The 23361-nt window shown below is 32.9% G+C and overlaps 2 protein-coding genes and 1 long non-coding RNA gene across 8 annotated transcripts in view; 1 reads left to right on the top strand and 2 right to left on the bottom strand.

Moving 5' to 3' along the window:
• The window catches only part of LOC127699105 (kinesin-like protein KIF28), a 57095-nt gene extending 45773 nt beyond the window's left edge, over positions 1-11322 (top strand). For 4 of the 5 annotated variants that reach the window (XM_052202842.1, XM_052202844.1, XM_052202843.1 and 1 more), the window contains 3 exons: positions 3911-4028; positions 4709-4834; positions 6470-11322. In XM_052202842.1, coding sequence (XP_052058802.1) covers positions 3911-4028; positions 4709-4834; positions 6470-6627 — 402 coding nt within the window. In that variant the 3' untranslated portion in view covers positions 6628-11322. The remainder of the gene's footprint in view (positions 1-3910; positions 4029-4708; positions 4835-6469) is intronic. The other variant, XR_007981070.1, reaches the window with a different exon arrangement.
• Positions 11323-17403: 6081 nt separating this feature from the next.
• Positions 17404-19550, bottom strand: LOC127699166 (uncharacterized). The gene is made up of 2 exons (XR_007981115.1): positions 17869-19550; positions 17404-17828 (listed from the first exon to the last, which is right to left on the bottom strand). It is a non-coding gene; the product is annotated as an uncharacterized LOC127699166 (long non-coding RNA).
• A 490-nt stretch (positions 19551-20040) lies between these two features.
• On the bottom strand, positions 20041-22704 carry LOC127699127 (uncharacterized). 2 transcript variants are annotated; one of them, XM_052202870.1, is made up of 2 exons: positions 22491-22704; positions 20041-21569 (listed from the first exon to the last, which is right to left on the bottom strand). In XM_052202870.1, exon 2 carries the CDS (start codon positions 21559-21561, stop codon positions 20056-20058), a length of 1506 nt encoding a protein of 501 aa, XP_052058830.1. In that variant the 5' UTR covers positions 21562-21569; positions 22491-22704; the 3' UTR covers positions 20041-20055. The 2 variants fall into 2 exon arrangements, with proteins under 2 accessions (XP_052058830.1, XP_052058829.1); XM_052202869.1 differs by lacking the exon at positions 22491-22704 and adding an exon at positions 22357-22450.
• Positions 22705-23361: the final 657 nt, after the last annotated feature.

The raw sequence follows: 23361 nt of genomic DNA, 5'->3' as shown, positions 1-23361 counted from the left end.
TTTCTGCAACTTTTGTTAAATTGGAAAAAGATTTATCCTGTCTGATAGAATAAATTGTCTTCAGTCATTTTTTAAAATAACTATTTTGTCAGCATTTAATTTTTGTTGTTTTGATGGAAATTATAAAGTACCAGTAATGTCAACATTGTAGATGACATCATAACAGAAAAAAAAATCATGCCCTGTTGTATAATCAGTGTTATGGTTAATAGATTTTTTTTTTAATTTAATTTGTGATTTTTGTTTGAAAATCTTAGAGGCTGTAGAATATCATGTGATGTTTGAAAATTATCTAACTTGTGTTTTAAATGTTTCTGTTTTAAATAATTGTCACATTAACATTTGCATTTGCACAGATTATTCGTTTAATTGACATAACTATTGGATTTATGAGCTTAGTCTAGTTTTTTTTTTTTAATATGTATTTGTTAGCTTACTGATTATGGTACTGTCAATGATATTTCCCATTTTTAGCTCACCTGTCCCATCATTAGTTTAGAAAAATGTGTCTGATGACTTGTTTAAAAAATGTGTCTGATGACCCTTTCTGCAAACCAAGATAGCCGACATGGCTAATATTGAACATAGGGGTAAAATGCACATTTTGTCTATTATTTTGAAAATCACTATAAAAAGAGAAAATCTGACAGGGGCAGGAATGTTCAAAATGTTGAGCTAAACCTATTATCTATTATGTCAAAACTGTCAAACGAATTTTACCATTTTTAGCTCACCGTTCTGAAGGAACGGTGAGCTTTAGCCATCACTTGGCGTCCATCGTCGTCGTCCGTCTAGTGTAAACTATTTCAAACATCTTCTCCTCTGAAACCACTGAACCAATTCCAACCAAACTTAAGTTGAATGATTCTTAGGGTATCTAGAATAAAGTTTGTGTTTTATTTTCTGTTTCGTCAAAAAATATGGCCGCCATGGCTAAAAATTGAACATAGGGGTAAAATGCAGTTTTTGGCTTATATCTTAAAAACCAAAGCAGTTAGAGCAAATCTGACACGGGGTAAAAGTGTTCATAAGGTAAAGTTCTATTAGCCTTGAAATTTTCAGATGAATCTAATAACCCATTGTTGGGTTGCTGCCACTAAATTGGTAATTTTAAGGAAATTTTGCGGTTTTTGGTTATTATCTTGAATAGTATTAATGATAAAGATAAACGGTAAACAGCAAATATGTTCAGCAAAGTAAGATCTACAAATAAGTTAATATGACCAAAATTGTCAATTGACCCCTTAAAGAGTTATTGCCCTTTAAGGACAATTTTACACAATTTGTTTATCATGTTTTCGAACTTTAAAAAATCTTCTCCTCTGAAACCACTGAACCAACTCCAACCAAACTTAAGCTGAATGATCCTTAGGGTATCTAGAATAAAATTTGTGTTTTATTTTTTGTTTCTTCAAAAAACATGGCCACCATGGCTAAAAATAGAATATAGGGGTAAAATGCAATTTTTGGCTTATACATTGTATCTAAAAAACCAAAGGAATTAGAACAAATCTGACATGGGGGAAAAAGTGTTCATTAGGTGAAGTTCTATCAGCCTTGAAATTTTCAGATGAATCTAATAACCCATTGTTGAGTTGCTGCCACTAAATTGGTAATTTTAAGGAAATTTTGCAGTTTTTGGTTATAATTTTATTTTGAATAGTATTAATGATAAAGATAAACTGTAAACAGCAAATATGTTCAGCAAAGTAAGATCTACAAATAAGTTTATATGATCAAAATTGTCAATTGACCCCTTAAGGAGTATTGCCCTTTAAAGACAATTTTTCACAATTTGTTCATCTAGTTTGCTTACTTTAAAAAATCTTCCCCTTTGAAACTGATGAATCAATTTCAGCCAAACTTGGGCTGAATGAGTTTCAGAGTATCTAGTATAAATTTTGTATTTTATTTTCTTGTACGTCAAGAAACATAGCCACTATGGCTAAAATGGAACATAGGGGTAAAATGTATTTCTTTGCTTTTGAAGAAAATATGACAGATACAAAGAACATCTCAATGGAATTTTTAAGCCACTCATTAATATATATTAAAAAGCAAAAATAATCATTGATGAAAGATTTAAGCAAAAAATTACAGGTGAGCGATTCAGGCTCTTGAGAGCCTCGTGTATTTCCTTTTTGCCTATTATCTTGAAAATTATAATGGATAGAGAGAAACTTTAAATGACAAAAATTATCAGTTTATTGGCTTATTTTTGCCTAATATCTTGAAAACTATAATAGATAGAAACCTTAAACAGCAAAAATTATCAGCAAGACAAGATCTACAAATAAGTTTCATGGCCAAATTCTTTGGTCGACTCTTCATTGGAGTTCTTGCTCCTTACTGATGATTTTTACCAAATATTTAGTGTTTTTACCGATCATCCTGAAAACTAAAAAAGATAAATAGACACTTTAAATAGCAAATATGATCAGCAAGACAAGATCTACATACAAGACAAATTTTGCCGAAATAGTTAGTAGACTTTTTACAGGAGTGGTTGCCCTTAAATAACGATTTGATTTTACACTCTTTTGTGCTTTTGGCAAGATAGAAAAAATAAATGATCAGCAATACAAGATCAACAAAAAAAATATTTTTTTCATGAATTTTATTCTTGTCTACAATGTTGGAGAGTGTTCATTGTTGAAAATGGGCATACACCTAGGTGAGCGATACCGGCTCTTTAGAGCCTCTAGTTTAAATTAGCTGTCTTCAAGAGTTGTCTATCCCTTTTTGTATCAGAAATTAAGCTCTGTGGTAATGCTGAGGTATTATCAAAGGGTTTATACTTATAGGGACATTGATAAGTCTTATGAATTAAAAAGTTATATATAGATTCTACCACTGCATCAAGTGTGATACGATATTTCTTCACTCGAGACAGTTAAATTTTCAAATTTGAATATTTAAAATCTAACTGTCGAGAGTGGAGAAATATTGTATTACACGAGATTTATAAGTAGAACTGTTTCTCTATCAATTTTTAGAGGATATGCAGACAAACATAATCCTTCTTTTCCAACAATCTGCAAAAAGTTGTGTTCTTTCTATGTTTAGTCATCAGGCATGGTCGCCTTTTTTCGGGACGTCACAATAGCAAATTCAGAGGAAAGCAAGAAAATTTGACGTCTGAATTGAAATAAACCAATGAGGAAATGAGATCAAACGAACCACACCTTGATTAAATTAAAAAAATCAAACAGGTCAGGAAAAGGATAAATCAGCGAAGAATTAGAGAAATACATGTATAAAGATTGCCAGCTGTCCACGAAAGAGCTAACTAAAATAGCAATATAGGTTGCACTTTGTAAATACAGCTGTTTCTCAAACCACGCCTCTTTTGGGGAGATATATAATATTCATAGATATTTGGTTTTGTTTACGTACTATATGATCTCTATGTTTCATCTCATAGAGACATAACTTGGGAATGTTACCAGTATAAAAACATATTGTTGCGGTGAAAATTGAAAACTGAAGTAGGCACAAAGTGAAGGTAGGGGTAGTACAGAATTTTAGTATAAGTTTAAACTCTAACAAGTTTGGGGCATATAAATGTTGACAATATGCCACACAGCCCTATGTTTTGACCTTTGAATTAAATAGTAGTGCATATCAACTTTCCATTCTAGGATATAATTTTTTACGAAACTTCATAGTAAAAGAGGCAAAGTTTTAGCCGCAAAGGGAGTTCCTATGGGAAATTGCATTGTCTATATTTACAGAAATGCAACCTAAAAGTGAAAATTTATAACATTCATAGGGTTAAATTCATAGTTTTAAATAATAGTGAAGTGCATGATTGATTCAATTTTAGATATGTAGTCCTACAAGTAAAATTTGTTCTTAATCATGAATATTCATAACTTAGTATTAAAATTAACTCTATTATAATCTATAGGAGGAAGAAATAGAAGGCTTACATGAAGTCTGTGATACACTGAAGAAAGAAAATTTTGGTTTACTAAAAAAGTTGGAAACACAGAAACAAGCTACAGCAATCGCCAATTCTAGAAGAAGTAAGAAAATTAGTGCATTACTGTTTATTCTTTTATTTTCATGTATTGAGGAAAAAATGTCCACATACAAGCCAATAGAAAATTTATACTTTGTCGAACATTTAAAATTGGCGTTAAATCAATGAAAATAGGTTTCCCGGGAATAAAAATGAATCAGCAGTTATTGATATTGTAAAACCTTCTTGAGAGACCTGAATAATTTAGAAGACATTACAGAGAACAAATTTTTTTATTATTCATATAAGAAATTATAAAAATGAAAAGATGTGGTATGATTGCCAATGAGACAACTAGCCACTCATTTTTAATTAAGAATTTAAACTTTTAGCTTGTTTTCACAGACTTTGTGTTTATAGACCACCTTTATGTTGCAAAGGAAAATCACTTTTGACAATTTTCTGCTGTTCTGAAAAACAGGATATATATATATATATATATATTTGGCTATGAATGTCTCAACCTCTTATTTGCAAAAAAGTAAATGTGAATTCCTTATTTATGTGTACCAATTACATTGAGCAAGGACAAATTACTTCTTTCTGTAGTTATAACATATTCTGTATAAAGTCCAATATGAAATTGGTATTTTTTTAATAATAAGTCTATGGTGAAGTTTTAATGGAGAAATCAAGATATAGATGGCCTTGTTGAGCCACTATAACATTTTTACACCATTGTAGGTAGTACAGCTGGGACACGGAAAGAAGAAAGACCTGGATTAGACGTAGATCTTGCCAAATCATTGAAAAATTTCTTTAAAGATATCAAATTTGTTCAACACAATATACAACAAATGAAACAAAATGGTGAGTTAGTGTTATAGGACAAAAATAAATTTTCAACTCCCAATGTTATAGGACAAAAATTAATTTTCAACTCCCAGTGTTATAGGAAACTAATAAATTTTCAACTCCCAGTGTTATAGAACAAAAATAAAATTTCAACTCCCAGTATTATAGGACAAAAATAAATTTTCAACTCCCAGTGTTATAGGACACTAATAAATTTTCAACTCCCAGTGTTATAGGACAAAAATAAAATTTCAACTCCCAGTGTTATAGGACAAAAATAAATTTTCAACTCCCAGTGTTATAGGACAAAAATAATTTTTCAACTCCCAGTGTTATAGGACACTAATAAATTTTCAACTCCCAGTGTTATAGGACAAAAATAAAATTTCAACTCCCAGTGTTATAGGACAAAAATAATTTTTCAACTCCCAGTGTTATAGGACAAAAATAAATTTTCAACTCCCAGTGTTATAGGACAAAAATAATTTTTCAACTCCCAGTGTTATAGGACACTAATAAATTTTCAACTCCCAGTGTTATAGGACAAAAATAAAATTTCAACTCCCAGTGTTATAGGACAAAAATAAATTTTCAACTCCCAGTGTTATAGGACAAAAATAAATTTTCAACTCCCAGTGTTATAGGACACTAAACCCAGTAATGGAATGACTTCTGGCACTTTGATGTGTTAAAGCATTGAGTGAATGATAAACCTACACAGCAGAAATTTAAGATTGTCTGCAAATAATAATCTACCTGTAGTGAGGCCTAATACAAATTCGATGAAAAAATCATTCACATATAGCTCCTCAATACTTTGGAATAAACTACCAAATGAAATAAAACTATGTGAAAATCTTGGTACTTTTAAAAGAAAATGTGTAGATTTTTTTTAACTATAAATGATATGTAACAATTCTCTAACTCTATCATGTCTTTTTAATGTTTGTTTTTAATGTATGATTTTGTTTTTCTTGTTCTACGGACAATAACTTAGTGTGAAAGTTTAATTATATGTTCAAAAATTGTAATATTTGTAATACTTGTTCTGTATGTTTTTTTGCGAGGGCCTTTTCATGAATATAAATGTGTTTCGAAAGTTTTCTTTCAATTTACAGTGCTGGATTCACCATTTTTTTATTTCACTGCTCCAAGAACTATAACTCAACCATATGAAAACACTAAAACAATTTGCCACAATTCCAGACGGTCAAAGTCGGAATTAGAATTTTGAGAAACCTCTTATAAAAGGTCACCTCTCTTGAGTGGTCACTTTTAAAAACTTCCCATGAGTGACTGCTTAATACAAGTTTGACTGAAGTTGGAAGGACCATCTTATGATAACTCAAGATTACTAAATGAAGTCTTTACATAGATTTTAAACATTGAAAGAAAAGCTCCGATTTGGTGATATTTTAGATTTTCCAGGGTTATGGGACATTTATTTGTCAAAATTTTCACAATTTTTTTTTTCTTTTTTTTTTTTTTTATGTATTTGTGTCCTTAACAATTTAAAAAAAATTTTGACCTGCTTGTTTTAGAGTGAAGAAACTTTATGGTTAAAGTAGGACAGGCATATCGTGCTCTAATGGCACAGTGTTTTACTTTTATGGAATAAAGCTGTCAAGCATTTCTTTTTCCATTTTTCAGTTGATGAAGTAAGACAAAGTAAAGAACAGAATGGTAATCTGCTGACTGCATTGGAACTCCAACAAAAACAGTTACATGATGTAGACCTCAAACTTAATGAAAGTGTTAGATCGTTAAAAGAAAGTGTTGCAAATGTTATTAAAAAATCCAAATCGTGATATATATATATATATATGGAGCAATCTCAGGTGTAGATGGTCTTTCAAAAAGATCACAGTTAAATCCACAATGGAAGACACTGGTATACAGCATTTGTGATATATTTTCATTCCTCATGCGATCGTCAAGTTGTGCAGACATGTGGTAGCTATCTGACAATCATCACACTAGTTCCAACAAACGTAAAGCTGACGATGACCAGTATTATATATATATAATATATACATATTTTGCCATCAGTAGTTTCATTCTGGGGACTTCTGTATTGCATTATCAGATGGACTATGGGGCTTTATGCAATAAATCGTTGATCATAAAATATTTGCAATAATTCCACTCTCATTCATTCATTTACAATGCACGGTACTGTGCAGTTATAATCACTTTTTGTTGATATTAAGTTCATTTTACTTTTTATGCTATGGAGTATTATTAACGGTCTTAAGGATGTTTGCTCTTCTTGTTTTTGTCGAGCCTGCGACTTTTGTCGCAGAATGCTCGACATAGGGATAGTGATCTGGCGGCGGCGTTAGCTAACTTCTTAAAAGCTTTATATTTTAGAGGGTGGAAGATCTGGATGCTTCATACTTTGTATATGGATGCCTCATGTTACGAAGATTCCGTCAGTCACATGTCCAATGTCCTTGACCTCATTTTCATGGTTCAGTGACTACTTGAAAAAAAAGTTAAGATTTTTTGTAATGTTAAATTCTCTCTTATTATAAGTAATAGGATAACTATATTTGGTATGTGCGTACCTTGCAAGGTCCTCATGCCTGTCAGACAGTTTTCACTTGACCTCGACCTCATTTCATGGATCAGTGAACAAGGTTAAGTTTTGGTGGTCAAGTCCTTATCTCAGATACTATAAGCAATAGGACTAGTATATTTGGTGTATGGAAGGACTGTAAGGTGTACATGTCCAACTGGCAGGTGTCATCTGACCTTGACCTCATTTTCATGGTTCAGTGGTTATAGTTAAGTTTTTGTGTTTTGGTCTGTTTTTCTTATACTGTATGCAATAGGTCTACTATATTTTGTGTATGGAATGATTGTAAGGTGTACATGTCTAGCTGGCAGGTGTCATCTGACCTTGACCTCATTTTCATGGTTCAGTGGTCAAAGTTAAGTTTTTGTGTTTTGGTCTGTTTTTCTTATACTGTATGCTATAGGTCTACTATATTTGGTGTATGGAATGATTGTAAGGTGTACATGTCTAGCTGGCAGGTGTCATCTGACCCTGACCTCAGTTTCATGGTTCAGTGGTCAAAGTTAAGTTTTTGAGTTTTGGTCTTTTTTTCTAATACTATTTGCAATAGTTCAACTATATTTGGTGTATGGAAATAATTTATGATCTTTATGTCAGTCTTGCAGGTTTTATTTGACCTTGACCTCATTTTCAAGGTTCATTGCTCAGTGTTAAGTTTTTGTGTTTTGGTTTGTTTTTCTTAAACTATGAGCAATAGGTCAACTATATTTGTTGTCTGGAAAAATTGTTAGCTGTACATGCCTGCCTAGCATGGTTCATCTGACCTTGACCTCATTTTTATGGTTCATTGGTCAATGTTTAGTTTACTTGGTTAATGTTAAGTTTATGTGACAGTTTTAATAAAGCTTTATATTTAGGTCTATCAACATAATGTCAATGATTAGTAAAGAAGGCGAGACATTTCAGCGTGTGCACTCTTGTTGAATTTTGCAAGATATTCAGAATTCTCTGGTTTTATCACTAAAGTGCCATTATAAATTTTACCCGCTAAAACCTATTTTTCTTTTCATAATTTTATTACATATAGTTTAAAAAACCATATTTGATAATATTATGATATCCATGTTATTTTTTCATAGTTTTTGAACGAAAAAAGGGCACAAAGTTAAATGTATGAAAAATCTAGAGAGAGCTATTTCCCGCCAAATTTTCAATGGCTTATATCTTGAAAACAAGCACACGGACCCATCATTTTTTTTTTTGCTTTTTTATTTCCTTTATTTATATACTATCAATCTGTAACAGTCTTTTAAAAAGCTTGTTAGCAAACATCCTTAAAATAATCAAGTTTGAATGAAATTGTAGATGTAACATATGCTCCTGGTTTTAATCTTAAAATATTCTGACTGTGTACATAAATCAGGCCATTAGTTTTCTCGTTTGAATTGTTTTACATTTGTCATATTGGGGTCTTTTATAGCTGACTATGTGGTACAGATTTTGCTCATTGTTGAAGGCCGGACAGTGACCTATAGTTGTTTACTTCTTCCTTTGGTCTCTGGTAGAGGGTTGACTCATTGGCAATCAGACCACATCTCCTTATTTTTATAAATATTCTTTTTCAGTAATGCTGTAGAAAATGTAACATATGTCATCCTTTTTTCTGACTATTATAAATAATAAGAAATGAAAATAAAACCTGTCAAAGATAAACATATTGTCCTTTGAATTTGATAAACCAGGATTGTTTTAAGGATGGGGTCATAATAGCAATAATATTAGATAAAAGTAGAAAAGCTTGATTTTTTGTCTCGCCTTGACGGAGTCTTTTAAGTCATGTTTCATTGACTTTGAATATTTTGCATAACTTACATGGTTAAAGTATTGCTATTTTAATTTCAACATTTGCATTTTATTATCAAAATAATAAAGAGGTGAGACATATCTCTGTGTTAACAGTTTATTTAAGAACAAATTGAAGTAAACATATTGGTTTTTATATATTTTTTAGATTTTAAGTTAGTTGATGCCTACTTTACCACCCACTCTTAAATTACATCTGTTTACTGTACTTTCTTTTGAATTGCTAGAAGAAGATTTTTGTTTATTTAAAGTGAAATATTTTATGTTGCTGTTGGTAGCTAGGAAGGGGACACTTACTGGTACTATGTAATGAGTGGTAGGGATGAGCCCCTAGAACAGGTCACTATTTCAAGCTTCATGATTTATGGTAAGGTTGAGAAATAAAGATACAATATATGACAAGGTTGCTGATTGATCATTAATATGTTAAACTAATCAGATGCCAATTTTGTTCACTGAAGCAATTAAAACAAGTCGCTAATGAGTCAGATATTTGTCAAATCTATTTATATCTCTGTGAAATAGTGTAATCATGATCTGATATATGTATATACCATTAAAATGGAAGTAGTTAATTATATATTAGGGATATTCACCATCATGACGCTGAAAATGGCAATTCAAACAAACATACCTCTAAGGCAGGAAGAATTTTTTACTGGACTAATCGGTTTTTTTTTTCATCTGTTACTGTGCATGCTTACTTTTATTTCCATGGCTTTGCTGTTTTTGCACACATTTGTTTCCTGCATTTGTGTTGTAAAATATCCGTTTTCATCCTGTTCTTTGCAAAGTTATTTATTTTCAGTTCTTACCAGTCCAAGTTATTCATTTTCAAAATCCTGCACACACACACACACCACTCCGCTCAACCCACCCCCAATATGTAAATAAAGAATACTTCAGCTGTCTCAAAAGGAACTTGTGGGTATTTTTCTGTCTCTAAAACCAAGATTATATATGCCGGTAATCAAACTGTTTCTTGGAATATTGTTATTTAATATTATGGAATTTATGTTATTCAAGTGCTAATATTCAAATACTCTATTGATATAAGAAAAAAGAATGTTACTGACTTTCCGTCCATAGCATAGTATTTATCTGCATCTCCATGCATTTTTCATTAGTTTGATGGAAACTGAGGTACTGGAAATTCGTGAAATTATTGCAAAAAATGCAACAGTATGTGGTTTTGATTCATCAAAGAATTTTCACTTTATATAATTAACATAAAATGATAGAATTTAAACCCTTACCTTTCTTGATGATAAGTATGATACTTTTATTTTAAATTATATTTGAATGTGTATACATTTAACTCTTTCAATGAAAATTTTAGAAAAATCTAACTTTGCCCTTAAATTGCATGAAATATGAAATATTTGTTGCTGGACGTTAAGCAACCAACAATTGATCAATCAATCTTGCCTAACTGCCTCATATATGATTATAAGGAGTATTTCATTTAACACTGCTGATTTTAAGATACTATTTTAACTGAAAGTGCTAGCAGATATCCTTATATAACATTGTGAAAGCAGATTGTAAATTCAGAAATTATTGTGATGTTTTTATTAATGCAAAAAAATGCTACAGTATCAGATTCGCAATTATGAAAACTCGCATTCGTAATTTCTGTAGTGATATTCCTTCATAAAGTTTTTGAAAGGATTAATTAGAGTTCATGTTTTTGCCAATGGCCAAGGATTCGTAATAATTAATGCACACATTAATTTCTGAATTTACAGTAATTAATGGCTGCACTGATTCTATCATTGAGCCTTAAATTTGCAAATCCGTCCTAATTTTCAACCTCTATGCTTTTGTTGTTTCAAGTCATTTCATATTTACAAGATTATTTATTATACATATTATTTTTTCTTTCCGTCCATTTTAAGCATTTTTATTTTGTGGTGAAGGACTCGCATTGTTTGTTTCTTGATATATGAATTATAATACATAATTTGTGAATATGTTTACCTATATTTATATATATTTCACTGATGTGCAATCGTTACATAGTTGATTATGCATTCATTTCACAGAATTGTTTATGTATTGTTAAAAATTTAAAGTTTATTGGACAAAGAAACATTAAATGATTAAAAAAACAGCTAAATTAGTTTGTTTCATTTGATTACCGGTAGTGAATATTCATAAGTTTCATCCACTCCTAGGGGTTCATCCCACAAGCACAAGTTTCTATCCATTGGGAGGTCGACTATCCATATATTTAAAATATGTGTAGTGTAAGGAAAATATTCAATAAAATGATTCATATAAGGTATACGTAGGGAATATTTTACTTTAAGCTATTGGTACCAAAAAGGTCCTAAAGCGGAGATGGTCATGACATTCATTAGCCACCTTCTTCTATTATATATGGATACAATCTCCCAATGGATAGAAACAAGTGCCTTTGGTTCATCCAGATGGAATGCAAAAATTAAATTTGATGCCCCAAGGCTGTCTCGCCCATCAATGCTAAAGAGCACTTTTAACAAAGATTCAGGAAAGATATAATGGATCATGGTAACTTGTTGGAAGAGATCGTTTTAACCATACTTACCTTGCCCCTGCCTTTTCAAGTGGCTACTATACACAAAGTCAATTCACTTTTCACAACCAATCTAATTGATATATTGTTGATTGTTAAAAGGATGTGTTTTGGCTTATTATATAATATATACATCTGGACGTCTGGACATAAACAATTCAGGTTTCTGGACAAGAAATTTGAGCCATAAACAACATTGTTACCAAGCTTCAGTTTTATAATGCCAATTTGGGTGAGGAAGACCCTTATTTTGTTCTTTATGATCAATGCGTCGAAGGTCAAGGTCTCCGTATTTCAGCAAAATTTGGGTTTTTGAATTATCTTTTGAACCTTGTCAAATTTTTTTATACTTGTTTTGAAAATGCCAAATGGAACGATGAAAAACCCAAAAGGTTTTCAGGTCAAAGGTCAGTATAACAACAGCAATTTATAGACTGAAATTTTGGTTCAGGAAGATATCTTTTGAACCATAGGTCTTACCTTCACAAAACTTAGTTGGATAATGCTCAGTGTAACGATGAGGTCCATATATTGATTATGGGATCATTAGGTCAAAAGTCAAGGAAATAGCAGAAATTAATTGACTGCAATTATGGTAAAATTTTGATTTTCAAATGATATCTTTTGAAATATTATATCCAACCTTTACCAAACAGCTTGATAATGCCTCCTAGAAAGAAGACTTGAATGATGTTTTTCCAGTCCGAGAAAGGTCATAATTACTACCTACATAGAAAGACTGAAATTTCCAGACAATTTTTTTGGCCATGAGTAAGATCTTTTTCAACCTTTGTTTGATAATGTGCATTGGAGGGAAAAGGTCCTATATTTGATTTTCAAGCCATAGGTCAAAGGTTATGGTCATAGCAGCAATTAATATCTGAATATTTAGAAAAAGTTTTGATTCTGTATGATATCTTTTGAATCATGTCCAATGTTCACCAAACCTAGCTTGGAAATGCACCCTTAGAAAGAACAAGATCTCTCATGATTTTTGGATTGGTTGGTCAAAGGTCACAGTACCTATAAATAGGCTAAAATTTGGGGAATTCGATGTTAAATATGCCTTGGGATGAAAAAGACCACTTGATTTTTAGGTCACTAGGTCAAAGATTAAAGCAGAAATTAAGAGACTGTAATTTGTTATTTTTTTTGGTTTTTATCATTTGATATAAATTATCAGCAGCCTTAACAGTTTTCTTTATTTCAGACAAAGAATTGTTTTCCTCCTAAAAAACATAAAGCTAACAACACACCTTCTATATCCATGGTGATCTAGTGACAGTCCCTATTATCCAGGTAACCTAAAATCAACAAACCCAAACAACTGATTCATTAGTTGTTTGCTTAAAGTGCAGTGGACAATATTTCTTGCATATTAATGGGGACTAGATCACCTTGGGTATAAAAGATGAGTTGTTAGCATCATGGATTTGTAGGAGGAAACCATTTTCTGTCTCAAATAAAGAAAACTGTTAAGGCTTCTGGTAATCTATATTAAATGATAAAAACCAAATAAATGGAGAATGTGTCCATGGGACATACATGATGCCCCCGCCTGCATATAAAGTTATAAAGATGCATAACTCGAGAACGGTAAAAGTGACGCAACCCAAATTCCAACTTGATCTGAGTTTTGTGGTAATAAGCATTGTGTACAAGTTTCAAAACATTTGATTGAGGCAATTAAAGTTAGAGAATGGAAACGAAAATTTCAGCAATTGTTCCATATAATAAGGGGCTTAACTCCGGAACAGTAGAAGTGACGCCAACCAAATTCGAACTTGATTTGTGCTAATAAGTATTGTATATGAGTTTCGTAACATTTGGTTGAGGCAAACTAAAGTTAAAAAAACCCAAATGAATGAAATTAAGACCGAACACTTGTCTTGAGGTGCTTTGCCGCAATTTCGCTCTTTTTCAAACAGTGAGTTAACTGGTTCAATAATTATCTCCTTTCCAAGTAATCGACTTTTCAGTGTTTTGCGCGTTTCCCGTAGATAATCTGCTGACTGTTTGAGTTTTCAAAATATATTACAGTAAATAGTAATAGGGGAAAATAACAATACAATAGAGTTATCAATACATAATGTTTTAATTTTCCTCGACATGACAAACGATAAGATTATAAGGTTGTTGGAGTTTTGTACAAAATCAGAATGTTTCTTTGCTATGAAAAATACTTCACATCCGAACATACAAACCACTATATTTATTACTTCAAATGCTGTATATGTCACAAGAACATGCTAATACTCCTTATAGGTATGAAGCTAGAGCAGATAAGTTAAAGAAAGAACTAATACTGATTGATTGTTGATTGCTTAACGTACAGTGGCAAATATTTCATGCATGTTCAGGATGAGAGGTAAGCCCTGTAATAGGGGTCGCCCGGAATGAAGGGCGGGGAATTTTGAATGATACCGGAAAATGAGGGTATATTGGATATGGGAAAGCAAATACATTTTGCGTCCTCATTCTGACCAGACATGGCTACAAATTTAAACATCCTGCACAGCTAACTTTGTCAAGGGTTATACTGTTGGTTTAAAGAAGACCAAGATATGACCTTATTTCACACAATGTTTTTGCTTATGCTGTTCACTGATTAACAAATTGTTGACCGTTTATCGATTTTTTGTTTAGCTGGAAAGAAAAACACCGTTAAACTATTATTTTGTTTTGAGTGATTGTTTTTTAATGAATATGCAATACAAAGTCAAAATCATTGCTTTCAGGGTACACTCCCAGTCATTATTACACGATTGATATTTTGTTAGCTTAACGCCCAGTTGCAAATGTATAGTAAGAATTCACTGTAAGTCCATTCTGACGGCTAATGCAATCCTTTTTATTGACTTTAACAACCTTAAAAAAGTATTCAATAAAAAAAAACAAATATTATCAATTGTACAATTTTACTACGGATATTTTGACTTTCATATTTTATTTTTAAATTCAAGTTCATTGTATATAAAGATTTTAAAATTCAAGTACAGTGTATATACATGGAAACCAACATGCTTGGATAATATAAGTTTCTTTTTATTGGAAATGATTTTTTTCCAGTTTTGACCGTTTCGGAGAGTAAATTGCGGTCTGGACATTTTCCTTTACGACGAGAGCCTGTTCTCCAAATTACTTTCACCTCAAGGTTGACTGGGGTATGCGGAAATATTTTTACTTTTGGTCTTATTCCGACTGGCTGTAAAACCCCGCTAAAGTCGGTGTCCGTTTTAACTGTGCGGGACTGATGTATAAATACGTAACCACGTCCGGTCAGGATTAGGACGTTACATCTAATGCCTTGTGTAGAGAAAGTGTTTCGCATTACGGACGTTAAGACCCCTACCAACAACTCCTTGGGGGTTCGTAGGTGGCGTGTTGCATGATTGTCCCTCTCTAATATACCTTCATTTTCCGGCAGTGACAGTCCGAATTCCACGCCTTTCATCCCGGTTAATTCCACATTACAAGACCTATCTATTGTATTTATTGTTATTATTTTCTCGTCCTGAACATGTATGAAATATTTGCCACTGAACGTAAAGCAAACAGCAATCAATCAATCAAATTCTCTGTTTAGCGCAGTAGTTTTTTTTTTATGAAATAGCTAGGTCATATGTTGTATGAGAAAAACATAATATTGTATTTCTTATACATACCAGAAGGTAGGCACTAGTTCAAATACCACGTCTACCGGTTCTACGAAGCAGATTTTTTAATTACAACCTGTGTCGGACAATCGGGGTGTCGTACTAATGGGGTGTCGGATCAATTGGGTGTAGGAACAGCGGTACGATCCCTGAAGATAATAAATGGTTTTCTGAATATGTATTTGTCTTTAAAAATGTTAGTGGTCAATTGATTTTTACGGCCATACCTAACTTTAAAGGTTGCAGACAGGCTGATGAAGAAATCGATGGGAACAAGCACTAATCAAGGGACAGGAATTTTGACAAATTTCGTGATTTTAGACATACTTTGAACAATATTTTTAATCATTTATAAACATAGTTCTGTAATGTCCTTATTGAAGTATGTTATCGATTTTGAGTTCCCTATGTTACTGGCCAATGTCACATCAACAATTAAAGATTGATATTGGCAACAACCTTAACCAAAGTAGCTTGAAATTGTCCCTTTGCATGAACTAGACATATATTTGGGAGATCAGTTGGTTAAAGGTCACGGTCATAGTGATTGAGAACAGACTGAAATTTTCTACTCCGTTCAATATCTTTTGAACCATGCACAAGATCTTTAACAATCTAGTGGATAATTAGCCTTGGGGTGACCCCGATCTCTAATGATCATGTGTGGCAAAGGTCGTGGTCGCATAACCAATTATTTTATAAATTCATATTTATTTTTTTTTTTAAATAACGTTTGAATCATATACAAATATTTTGAACCCGGGGATGTATAAATTCAAATGATCGAGGCTATATTTATTCAGGTAAATCCAGAAAACACGCTATAAACGAACCAAATTGTTAGTCGGTTAATTACATATAGTGATTATAATTGATGGCCGTTTAACGTCCAGTGGCAAGTTAAATGCATATTCATGACGAGAACATAATGTGATATGAATATAACCCCGATTAGTTCTATTCCAATACGCTGAGCTGGATTTAACGTGCTAGTTCACCGTGGCAAGGTAACAGTTCGTAGGAGAACATGTCAACCTAACATATTATTCTGACTCCGGGCCGACCAGTCTTTGCTAGCTCTTATTCCTAAATACTACATGCTTAGCGGAGAAGCATCACATACCAATCTTCATATCTTAGGTTCGATCAATCGGGTATCAAACCCACGACCTCACGCACTCACATCGTGCAAGAGACCACAAAGCGGTCTAATTTCATAATTTCATATGAAGATAACATTCAATCATTGGCTCCTTTAGTAAAGAAAATAAATAAGCTGCTTGCTTTCAATTGCATTACAATAGTAGCGACACATTACATTTACGATTAAGAAGCAAGGTGTAATATCACAATCAAGAAAATTAATCACGACGAAACTGGTAAATCTGATCCTGGGACTAATATACATTTGTGTACATTATCCCAGTCTTACTTTAGGATATTTGAATCAAAGCATTCCACTGCTTTTTTGTGATTTTATTGCAGTGGGTGCACTGAGATTTATTAAACTACAATATACTGGTACATTATAGTTTCAAGTAAACAAATGGAAACTTGTAGGTATATGACAACTAACCTTCAACTACCATGCACTGACCCATAAAGCAATTCTAGTAGAATTGGCGGAGAAACCGCAGCCTTTCAAGTAAATTGCACTGATTGTTTTGCATTGTGTATATATTTGTATTGTATTGTTCGGTGCATTACATTTGCTCGCATTACCATTACATTTGCGCGCAAAAATCATTACGTTTGCGCGCAGCTTTTAATTACATTTGCGCGCATGCATTTTTCTTCGATACTGAAAGTAAATCCATCGTACACTTATGATTTTCCCCAATTTGTTTCTGACAAACGAACTCCATGTTTATGCCTTGAAGCAACTTACGAACTGACTAAAACTGTTTACTAAAGCGATCCCTATTCTGTAAAATTTTGAAACAAATTACTATTTACTCTTACATATTCGTAATTAAGTTACATGTATGTCTTAAGCTATTACGTGATTTCTCATAATCACTTTATTTTTTTTTCAGAATTCCATATGAAAAATATATAATTCAAATTTCCAAATATGTTCAAAATTAATAATAACTATCATATCTATCATTAATTATCTTTGTTTTCACCTATGTTACCTTTAAAATGAATGGTATAATATACCTCGGGGTATAAATGTGCATTTCGTTCATTAATAAATAAATAAATAAAGTTAAAATCGACGCGGGACGTTTCCGCTTTGTCATAGGACATTTGCTCTATTTTAATGGACATTTGCGCTTCAATTTATAGGACATTTGCGCTTTTTAAAAAAGGACATTTGCGCCTTTTTACATAGGAAATTCGCGCTTTACTATATTTGCTTCTTATGACTTCCCACCTATTTTATCCTGTCTTAGGATCGGTAAGTTTGACCTGGGAACAGTATATCTAATATATATGTTCCTGGTTTGACCTGGCACAGTTAAAGTAATAATTTTCATTATGGTTAAAAGTTTAATCGTCATTTCATAGCACATTAATATAGTTATATATAGCTATATATAAGACACATATAGTCATCAAAGGTCAGTTTTCGCTTGATATCTGAAGCTCAGGGCCCGTATGCATAAAGCTTCTTACGTTAAGATTTGTTCCGAACGGACGGATTTTTCTACATGTTCTACGATAAATTAACTACGATTGGATATCGTAACTTGAGTGGTTTTATGCATATCAGTCCAGGGAATAAACAAATTTAGCTCTTGTAATATGCCTAACTGGTATATCACTCACATTTCAAAAAATATTCTAGTTACTCTTTCTCAATTCTTGACTGAGGTCCCTGCATGTTCATCAATATAACGTCGGAATTGTAATTAACCGACTGTTGTTCAATGATAAGAATCCATCGTGACATATACATTTTTTTTTCATTTACTAGTCTATAACTTTACACCCCAGTTCTATTGTTATCCTTCACAGTTTCTATTTCTGAAACAAGGGTAAATTGAATAGATCTATTGTTACGAGTAACAATGGATTTTGACCACAGGGTATGACGAGCGGGGTTTCTGGAAACCCCTGCTTCTACATCCCGAAAACACAGTCCATCGTTATTCATAACAATATGAATTGGTTTTTTTTTAATAGCATGAACACAAGACATTACGAATAGCGAATAGTGTTCACTACAAGTTGTTTCAAGACAAATTAAAAAAAAAACATATTTCACGAAATTCCAATAGCAAAATAAATCTTTAACATCTATTTTGAATAAAACAAATCATTTAAATACTCCTGGAACTTTTATGTAAATTATACATTAAAACATATAGTTTACATTTAGACTAAGTCTTAATAATAAAAATAAATTTATTAATTTTTGGATTGTTGAAGATGATGATGGCACCCAGGGGCGGATCAAGCCATTTTTAAAAGGGGGTGCCAACCCAGGATAAAGAAGGGGAGTGTTCCAGCCATATGTCCCCATTCAAAAGAATTGATCGTAAAAAAGGGGGATTCCAAGGCTCGGACCCCCCTTTTTGGATTGCCCCGCAAACGGGGGGTTCCAACATTTGCAATCTGTATTTTTGTATGTTAAGCGTGTCCGGTCGTCCAGTTTCTAATCCAGACACACCTATTCCTCAGTATGTTTGAAATGAATGTTTGTTTGTTTAATGTTGAGAAGAGGTGGGGGGGGGGGCTTTTTTTTTATAAAACCGTAAGTTACATGTAAAATAAATTTATGATTACCTTTATGGGTTATAAATATTGCGTTATCTTTAGACTATTCTGCCAAATCCAACGTCTGACTCAAAATGTCGTCCGTCTCATACCCGTCCATATTGACAACTGCATACAAGGAGCATGATGTATTTTTTTGTATTAAGAATGCACGATATGGCCAACCTTGACCTGCTGATCCATAATAGCACATGAATTTAACGGGAATATGCAAAACGGCAACTTTGACATTTGTCAAATCTACTCACTTGTCAAAGTTCGAATGAAGACCGTCAAAGTAAGGTTACTAGTGGGGTTTCATTTAAAAAAAAATTCTTAGTAATCATGGTTTGATATTGTCAAAAAAATGCTATCCCTTCTTTTTCATTTAATATTCAATGAAAACAAATATAGGGTTTAGAATCGGGTGTAAGTTAGTTATACACTTCGGGATACGGTGTGTCTGGATAAGAAACCCCTCCGGCCTCCGGCCGTCGGGGTTTCTTATCCAGACACACCTATCCCTCAGTGTATAACTATTACTTAAACTCTATGTTTAAGACTGTGTCAATGTGAACTAACTAACCCACAAATATGAGTTGAATTTATCTACGTAATGATTACAACTCATTAAAATTACAGGTAGACAACTATAGGTAAAAAGCGCAAATGTCCGGTCAATTTAATACAGGTGTCTAAAAAATTTAATGCGCAATTGGAGCGCAAATGTCCTATCGTGTTACAGGTGAAAAAGCGCAAACGTCCTGTGCCCGTTCAAACACAATATCACTTATCATAGCGTGAATCATCTGCATGGGTTATCAAAAATATTAAAACTTTATATCAGAACTACCTGATGCTATATCTGGTCAGTTTTAAAAGACGCCGAGATAAGCGATATAAAAAATAAATTTAACATGCACATTTTTCAAATATTTTAATACTCGTCCTCTGGTATAACCGTAAATTCCTCTGTTTCAGCAAGAGCCTGGAATTCTTTCCATCCTCTCTGAAGTGTTGTTGTAAATCCTCGATATGGATCTAATTTCGAACTATCCCATTCATACTTGTTAATAAAATACATTTCAAGTCTAGTTTGCCTACTCAATAAAAACATAGGATCATTTAGATCTGTCCGATATTCACGAGACCGCCACACTTTTTCCTGTTCTTCGGTTGTCGTATCGTTTTTCACAATGTCAAGTTCAATCACGGGCCAAGCTACTTCTCCCTCGATCGTAAAGTCAAAATCCGGGAGTCCGTCCGAAGATATTCGACAAAAGTCTTGAAGTTCTATAAGATCTGTTAGTGCATTTACAACTTTGTCCGGAAGTATTGCCCATGCCCCTTCTGTTGGCACGTCCGTATCGAAAGGTTGCCATTTTTCTGTCCATTTGCGTAGAACTGTCAAGTCAGCTTGTATTGTGTCTGGTATAGGAAATTCTATTGTATTCGGGTCCTGTCCTGTCATATTTGACAGACGTCCATTAGGTCCGTGTGAATCGTTGAAACTATCGTCTCCAGTTGTTAATTTTTTACAAATATCTAAGAATCTTTGTAATAAGTCTCGGTATTCCTTTTTGTATTCGGTTATTTTTGAATCGCCTTTTAAATCGTCTAGAATTGTAGTGGAATCTTTAATTATATCCTTAGTTAATTCATCGTTGTCGACAACGTTCGCCACTTTACACGCCGGTAGCTCAGCTTTAATGTCTGAAAATCTTAAAAACATTTTTGTATATCTGTATAAAACTAAAAAGATTGGAGAGCTCTTCCAGTTTTTATAAAAATCTTCTTGATAGTCATAATCATCAACTTTCTTTTCCTCCTCTTTAAATTTCTCGTATTTCTGTATTACCACATTTTTCATGGCGTCCTTGAATTTGGCAGTCGAGTACACATTTTCTCCAAGAGGAAATATATCTATAAATCCTTTTGACTCATTATGAATCGAGATGTCCTTAATCGTATAATTAGTCCGTAATAGATCTTCCTCTGCCATTGACATTGTAGGGACTACAACGGGTTCCCTGCTTGTAGAGCGCTGACTCTGATCACCGGATGATCTTGCTGTCAGATCACGAGGCGTTCCTGTTTCGCTCTGATTCTCGAATTTTGTTCCTGTCTCGTTCGGATGTTCTCCTGACGTTACGGTATCTTGATTTAGTGAGATCGGCTGTACGGTTGTTTCATCTGGTTCCTCCTCCGCATGTTCTGCCGTTTTCTGAGTCTCCTCAGTTTGATTCTCTAGTATCCTAGTATCGTTAACAGCATTATTAGCGTACGTATCCTTCTGATGAGGTAGTTGACCCAATGTCTCTCTAGGTGTGTCCAATATTTTGGAGGGAATGTGTCCGTTTTGCTGTGAGGTAGGTATAACACCGTTCTCTCTTGTTTGATTAAAAGGTTCTACTTTTGTGGAGGTGCTGTTCTTACAGCCCATTACTTGACCTGTAAATTAGGTTCATTGTTATGTTTGTTATATGAACAGACATGTATATATGTGTATGGATGATCATTGGAATGTGTAAATATATCTACATGGGCGATTAAATCCGTTTAGATTCAGACAAAATCCTTGCTTAATCATTGATAAAGCGGATTTATTGTTCCATACAATCATACCCGTATTATAAATATATACTTATTGCGTAATAATGTCATACAAGTATTTTTAAATGTCTAGATGCATCAAAATAAAACTGTTCTCCGCAAAAGTAAATATTATTTTAATATTTTTGTCAAAGTTTTGACACCATTCATCTATTTGAAATATTATATATTTTACAGTACCGGGTGTGGGTTTTGCTCATTGCTGAAGGTCGTATACTGCCTTATAGTTGTTTGCATCCTCGACCTTTGGTTTATGGTTAATAGTTGTCTCATTGGTAGTGCTATCGTATCTTTATTTTTTATAAAGATGTTTTCTTCAAAGTATGACTGTTTTATTACTGTTTGGTGTTTAATTCTTGAGTAGGTTAATGTCTCAGACTCTGAAAGTTACTGACACACAGGGCAAAATGTAGAGTGTCATTTGTTTGTTTGTTGTTTTTTTCTTTGTGTTGTTTAGTATAGGTGTCTCAATGATATATACTGCGTCACCATTTGATCGTGCGTAACTAGATGCTTTGTCGGGATTATTTTGCTGAATGCGAAAAACAGAAAATTGTTATTTGTTTATAGAAGTAAAATTTCTCGTTCACCCCTACTATAATCGCCACTTTTAAATTTGACATACCTTGCATTGTTTAGCTCGAAGTGACTTTCCATATTGTTATTTATAGGATTATCAAACTCGAGTTTTAAACGATAATGAGCAAGTCAGTTCAAATTACTGTTAAGCTATTTAATCTCAAGTATACTAAAACTTACCAGATTAATTTAATCAAGACAAATATCGAATTAGCTGATCATTTTTTAATTTCTCAGTGGTGATAACACAAATATGAATATCCCAATACACAAAATATTAGTGACATATTGTCCTGGTTGAACGAATCTTTTCTCTTTAAATAACTGAAGTATTGTATTATTTGAACGCTACTTATATTAAATTTCTAATATATTTACACATTATCTCTAAGGACAACAATTTAGAACGTATATGACATACATGATTTCATTAAGTTTAAAACCCAACTAATATCATTTCAACCATGCATTGGTATTTTTGTCGCCATTGAAAGAAATATTATTAAAATGTTTTGTCATGCTTAAAATGTGTTTAATGATGCTTCATTTAAAAGTTGCAACTGTTTCTATTATAAACATTAATTGGTTGATTGGTCGTCGTTTGTAATGTCCAGTGGCAAATATTTCATGGATTTTCAGTACATGAAATAATTGATATATGGATTAACAGATTATCGGTAGATAGACCGGAGGCAGGAGTGTCATATGTATACAGGAAAACGAGGTCAAAATCCAGAATTAAATCCAGGCTTTAAAAACATGCATTTGAGAGGGTTGAGATCTCACAAAACATGTTTAACCCCGCCGCATTTTTTGCGCCTGTCCCAAGTCAGGAGCCTCTGGCCTTTGTTAGTCTTGTATGTTTTTTAATTTTAGTTCATTTATATGGTTTGGAGTTTAGTGTGACGTCCATTTTCACTGAACTAGCACACAATTTTATTTAGGGTCCAGCTGAGGACCACCTCCGGGTGCGGGATTTTCTCGCTGCATTGAAGACCCATTGGTGACCTTCGGCTGTTGTCTACTCTTTGGTCGGGTTGTTGTCTCTTTG

This window comes from Mytilus californianus, unplaced genomic scaffold (genome assembly GCF_021869535.1).
Source record: "Mytilus californianus isolate M0D057914Y unplaced genomic scaffold, xbMytCali1.0.p SCAF_4, whole genome shotgun sequence".
NCBI classification, from domain to species: domain Eukaryota; kingdom Metazoa; phylum Mollusca; class Bivalvia; order Mytilida; family Mytilidae; genus Mytilus; species Mytilus californianus.
Note: the sequence above shows the minus strand (reverse complement) of the source record. Positions and strands in the feature narration are given on the sequence as shown.